Genomic DNA, 6,719 nt, shown 5'->3' with positions numbered 1-6,719 from the left:
GTTCAACAATTTAGGTAATATGAGCTGCATTAAATAATGCAAATTAATTTCCCTTTTGTGTTAAATAACAAGACTTTCATTTTCACGTATAGAGAGGTGAAATCAAAAGATAATACCTCTCTAGTCTAACTCAATCACGTAGGTGTTTAACTTAAGTGACAGCAGAATCTCTAAAGACAATAAAGTCATGACATCAAAGTACTTTGAAACTACAAAATGCTTAAGAGATCACCTCTACATTTTACAAATGAGAAAGTTTCAATGTGACATATAATACTTAAATTCAGAGAACTAATTAGTGGCAGAAACAGAACTAGAACCCAACACTCAACTATCAGCTTGGAACACTTTCTACTTCATCACCAGGCAGAAAAATATGTTCATAGACTAGCAAAGGGTGATGTTAAAATATAGTAGAGGTGGTTCCTTTTGTTTTGGTTTTGAGACAAAGTCTTGCTATGTTACCCAGGCAAGTCTTGAACTCCTTGGGCTCAAGCGATCCTCCTGCCTCAGCCTCCCAAGTATCTGGGACTATAGGCATGTACCACTATGCCCAGCTTCTAGAGTTTTAAGACCGCAGCAAGCATACTCCTAAGTACTACAGTTCACTCAACCTAGGCAACCCTCTTGTCTTTTTTTTATATAAACTACAAGACTATACAAAGACAAAAAAATGATTAATTGTAAAAGGAACTCTTATTAGAATGATCAAAGAAACAACCAATTATGTTGCTTAACAAATTCTCAAAAATTAGAAAAAATAATGATACTGGTGAAGAGGCAGTATGATGAGTACTCATACATTGCTTATTTGGTACAATCTTTCTGAAGGGTAACTTGGCAATATTTTAAAGAGCCTAAAAAGTTCTTACTATCTAAACCTCTTATTCCATTTCCATGAATATATTCTAAAGAAAGAGTCTAAAATAGAGTTCAAATTTTACATACAAGGATGTCCATTCCACTATTATTTATAATGGTGAAAGATTAGAAACAACCTAATATCCAAAGAGAGAGCTAGTTAAATTATGCTATATTCATACATTAGAATATTAGACAGCCATTTTAAAAAACCACATTTTCAAAGACATGGGTAAGTACTTATGATATGAAGTTAGGTAATAAAATACAGGGTACATAACTATATGATCAGTATAATCTCAATTTTGTTATACACACACACAAACACATATACACACACTCATACATATAAATAGCATAGACAAAGACTGAAAGGAAATACAAAAAAAATATTAACAGTGTTATCTCTGGGTAATGAGATGGCAGATAATTTTTCTCTTTATACTTTTCAGTATTTTTCAGATTTTCTGTAATCATGTTAGTTTTATATTCAGAAAACATTTTAAAAATTCACTCTGTAGTAAATTTTAAAATTTTTATAGTCCATATTAAACAAGGAAGATTAAGAGTACTCAAAAGTATATCTAAATGATGGAAAATAAATCACTAATGTGTGAAAGTATAAATTCCGCACAAATATAGGTGGGTAACTTTGAATCTAAAAGGTAACATTATTTTATCTCACTCTTGAGTATAGAAAGTTGATATTTAATAAATAAGAAATGTAAATCTTTAAATAAAATTGGTGCAAGGCATCTAAAAATTGTGCTACTCTGGGGTAACACTGAAGATATAAACACTCTCCAACGTAATGTAGATACCCAGTGTTAGGTTAAAATAGGTATAATGTATACATGCTTGGTAGCCAAATAATTAACTAATTGAATTACATCTTTTCTTTTGCCAAAGTGACTAGAATTGGTCTATGCTAAACAAAGAAAGTAATACAACACCATACCATTATTTTAGTTGGAAGAGCCGCACCAAAAGTCATGACAAAAAAATTATGGAACTATAAGAAAATCCAGCGATTTGTTGTTATTATTGTTAATGATTTCTTGCTAAAAATTCAAGTAAAATCCCAAATTGCTTAAAGCACTAAAAAAGCATAGTAGTGTATGGTCTGCAATGATTTGAAAAACTCTTAAGAACATTCCTCAATGCTTCCTCATTTGCAGACTATCAAACATGATCTATGAAGTATAAAGGGTTACATCTATGTTCTCTTACCAATCTTGAATATACTCGTATATTCTATTACAATATAGTAATGACACAAAGGGATGTCACACACAAAAAGGCAAACTGCATGTAATTTTAAAAGTCAACTTTAAGATTTTGTGATTCTAATTTCTGTGATTCAAAAAAAATCACATAAATATGTAAAATATAAAATACATCCTAATATATTTTTACATAAGAGCTGAGGTTTACCATTCTTAACAAAAATTCTGAGATGGAACTAATAAAAAACAATTTTCATATATACCACAGAGCAATAAGTTTAAATCAGACTATTTTGAGTTGTGTAGCCCTTTATTAGCAACTAAAATAGAAGGTATCTGTTGTACAACACGGGTAGTAATTGACTATAACTGGAGATTTATTATATTCTAATACAGATCATTTATAAATGCAATTTCTTTATTAAAAAGCTTCCACCTTTTTTTGTTTGTTTGTGTACAATTTGCAAAACTATTCTGAAAGCGGAATATATGTGCACAAGTCTGCAAAGAGTGCAAATTTAGGATATGGTAAATGCTTTACAAGTTACTTTCAAAAAACTGTCTGCCACAACTGGGCCTTTACATTGTCATTTTTTTTTTTTTTTGATCAAAATATTTTGATGCCAGCCTTCCTTCCACTGCCCTAAACTATAAAGCATTTTTTAATGAGTTGAAATTAAGGAAGGACTACACCTACTAGAAAAGAAGAGAAGAAAGTTCTATTAGTTTGAGGTTTCAGAATCCCCCCAAACCAGGACCAGTATCTTGGTAAAGGCTAGGCTGGGACCCCGGACAGAGTATGAGAATGTGCAGGTGGTATCCCTGAGGATTCAGAGCTTCAGTGGACCGTGAGTGCTCCAGCTGCATAACTCACTGAACTGTCTTGCCAGTTTCTACACTGGCTTGACTGGGCATAATTCAAAAAGGAAAAGCTCATATTCATTCCATTCTTCTGGAGCTCTGTGATAGCCTAGAAAAAGAAAAATTTGGTTAGGACAGACATATAAAAAGCAATCTTTGAATGTGTTGGTAGTTTGACTTTGGTCACTTCACAACTGAAGCCTAGATCGCTCTTTCACTCTTCTCCTGTTACTTGAATTTCTCATTGCATCATATTAAACCGAAAAGAGAATTCCTTATTTCATTCTCTCAAAGAACCTCTTCTAATCTAGTTTCTTAATTAAATATCAATCATAATCTACCTTGCCTTTTCCTGTAATTAAAAAGGGCACTTTTTAAACCTTTTTTAAACTTTGAAAATCTATTTCTTTATATTCTAGAAACCAAATCCTGGCCACTTCTGTCTTAACATATTGGAGTATTTTCTTTACCTGACTTTGACTAAATTTGATGTGTATAAATTGAGTTCCAGATCTAAGGGGTACATGCTAAGATTTTTACTTTTATTGTAGATTGGTTCAGTGTTTATTTTATAATAAAAAATTCATTTGATTCAATTCGGACTTTAGGAAATCAGTACAGTTTATTCTAGCTTAAATTTCAGAAATTAGGTTAAACTCTTGACAGGCTTTTCTTTTAGTTAATCAATACTGCTTAAGAGAAAAACCCACACTATACTATCTTTCAAATCACATCATAATAACACTGAACTTCAACCTTCTCCATTATTTCCCTGCCTTTCCAAATAAATGAGCCCCTTGTTACTTTTTCCTCTCGTTCCTAAGTATATACTTTCTTCTTTCTTAAAGAATCTCACATTTTCTTTTGGGAAATCCATACTGTTTTTTATTTATTAGAAGAAAAATTAATGTCATATCTTTTTCCAAAATCCAGCTAAAACTTGTCTCTTACCATTCCTTAAATGAAATAAACATCATCTTTAATGAGATGATTAAAGATGAAATAAACATTATCATTTAACAAGAAAAACATACATGTCATTTGTGTTGCTTTATTAAATTATAACATGTGAAGTTCAAGAGCAAGATCTTCCATTTATTTTTTATGGAGTCCAGAACACTAAGTAAAACCCCAAAAATTAATAATAATATGTCTTTTGAAAGGACACTGGTTTATATTTGTAAAGAGCATACTGGAACTAAGAGTCAAGAGAAAACACAGGTCTCTATTCTAAATAACTTATTATATTAAACAGGAAGTATTGACCTATATTCTAATGATAAATAAATTTATTCAAGTAACCAAAAACAATGGAAATCCAAATTATGTTAAAGGTACTAGAAAGAAACTTAAAGAAACTTGACAGTATGTACATAAAACCAATGATGACAATGAATCACAATGGTAACAATTAAGATATTTTCGAACATCATATGATCAAATGTTAAAAGTCAAGGCTCCCTAAGGATACTCACATTTAATAACACCCCAATAGGATGTCTTCCACATATAGTATTATGGTATTTCTTCAAGTAATTGCTAAAAGATACAGGGTCTAATTGTTCTATAATACTCATACCCTACAAAAAAGAAGAAGAAGAAAAAGGAAATGAAAGAAAAAGAAAAGGGATAAAATTTATTATTTCCTAATTATATTTTAAAACTGTTAGAGCTAAAATAATTTTTCAATTAAGGAGACACAAACAAAATATATTAAATAAACCTTGTGAAACATCAAACTCATTCATCAAAGGTAATCTCATTATAGTCAACTCTCTACTGACAGAAAACTTTTAGCCCCAGTTTATTTTCTCTAACCTCCACGGTATGTTTCTACACTACCTTCCCCGGTTGTCACTTAGCTTACAATACTCAAAAATTTCATGATTTAATATTTTCCTTAAAGAATATTTACATAAGTACATCTGTGAAAATTTTTATATGAAATCCAGAATTAAATCTAATTTATGGCTCTTTTTCCTCATATCTACTATACTCCTCCTGCTACTGGCATGAAAAATTGAGAGTTAATTGTAATTTAAATATTTCCGTAACATATACTTAAATATAAAAGAGTATAAGGCATTTTAAATTACCAGCAATAATCTAGGTATGTGATAAAAATACCACAAACTAAAAAAATAGTTAACATATTTTAATTTAAAGCTCATGAAAGATTGATAAAGGCTTAAGCAACATAATTTATGAACAAGTTTAATAATGGAAAGTTTTTTATCACTTTATACTTTAGAGTATCTTATTTTTAAGATTTTAATTCAGAATAAAATTTTTTAAACTACTCTTTAAAGAACCACTACGACTTGAACACTTGTTTAAAATAAATTCTGCATTCTCCAAATAGATTCAAATAATGTATTTATAATTCATTAATATAGAACAACTTCAACTCACCAAGTCAGGGGAATAAATCACTGATTTTTTTAACTAATTCATTCACCAATTACCTTACATTATTTTCTTATTCAGAAAAAATACTTTACATTTATGTTCAATAAGCTGAATTAATATCCTCTGGGAGAAATATAAGTGATGCTTTAACTAGAGACTTAACTGGTACATTCTATGTGATTTTTTAATTTCACGTTTTAACAAAACAGGCACAGCGTATAAGCACTGAGCATAATTAAATGGACACCAATAGTAAAAACAGTATCTGAAAAATGATGGTAATCAGCAGGTGACATGCAAACTTTGCAGTGGCAGCATGAAATTTTAATTTTATAAAAAAATTTTTTTTTCAGAATATTCAAGTCCTTCATAAGCATGATCAATTTCCTACAAAATCTATCTGAAAGATAGGCACATGCATGTATAATCAATTTTGAATTGCTTACATATCAATTGGCCACTCTCAATTTATCCACAATCATTTTTTAATGCTAAGTTGGTTTTCCTCTGCCAAGTCAACACTCTCCACTGACATTTGGTACAAGCTCAGAGAAACACAAACTAACTTAAAAGTTAAAATTTAATTAACATCATAATTCTGGTGCCAAAAGAATATTTCAGAGTATATTTCTAATCCAAAAGTAGTAAAGCAGAGATAGAATTATAAATCTCTTCCATAAATATGGATAATTAAGATACAACTCTCCTAGAGATGATGAAACTGAAGCATAAAAAAGGCAAAAATCTTGCCTCTAAATTTCTAGTCCTAAATGCTTTCTCATTGACTACTCTGATTCATTATAGTATAATAAGAGTGATACTAACAATTCTTTGAACATTCTCACATAACTACAACTGACTTACAGATTGTAAGAGAACTTTTAATGCTCCTGAATAAAGTCTAGGACAGCTTACCTTAAATAGAATTCCACACATTAATAAATTATGTGACAATGAGATTCCAATGTACATTTTAATATTAATCTCAAAGCACATTCAGAAAAAATTTATCACATTTATATATTGACATGAATTCAGAGATAAGAAAACTTATGATCACATTTGTAGAAGAAAAATAACTAAAAGTAATTGGCCAGGAAACCCTACATAGAAAAATATCAAGAGTTATAAATGTAGAGAAGACACCACTACTAAAGACTTGAAAAACGAAGATATATTGGTTAAATTACAATAGGGAAAATAAAAAATTGAGATGACGAAAGTTAAGGAATCAATGTGTTAAAATTTTAATTCCTTAAGTTGTGCTATGTACCTACTAGGGCAAAACTCAATTCCATTACGCTCAATTCTCTGACAAATGTGATGGTGTAAGTAAGGTATGCCTCTTTAAAAGAAGGGATA

At 30.0% G+C, this 6,719-nt stretch overlaps 1 protein-coding gene across 7 annotated transcripts in view; it reads right to left on the bottom strand.

Moving 5' to 3' along the window:
- Positions 1-2,378: 2,378 nt before the first annotated feature.
- The window catches only part of MEMO1 (mediator of cell motility 1), a 111,813-nt gene continuing 107,472 nt past the window's right edge, over positions 2,379-6,719 (bottom strand). For 6 of the 7 annotated variants that reach the window (XM_069493916.1, XM_069493918.1, XM_069493917.1 and 3 more), the window contains 2 exons: positions 4,424-4,528; positions 2,379-3,057 (listed from right to left, as the gene is read on the bottom strand). In XM_069493916.1, coding sequence (XP_069350017.1) covers positions 2,926-3,057; positions 4,424-4,528 — 237 coding nt within the window. In that variant the 3' untranslated portion in view covers positions 2,379-2,925. The remainder of the gene's footprint in view (positions 3,058-4,423; positions 4,529-6,719) is intronic. The other variant, XM_069493922.1, reaches the window with a different exon arrangement.

The sequence above is a fragment of the Eulemur rufifrons genome, chromosome 19, assembly GCF_041146395.1.
Source record: "Eulemur rufifrons isolate Redbay chromosome 19, OSU_ERuf_1, whole genome shotgun sequence".
NCBI classification, from domain to species: Eukaryota; Metazoa; Chordata; class Mammalia; order Primates; family Lemuridae; genus Eulemur; species Eulemur rufifrons.
The sequence above is the reverse complement of the archived record's forward strand: the minus strand, read 5'-3'. Positions and strand labels throughout refer to the sequence as shown.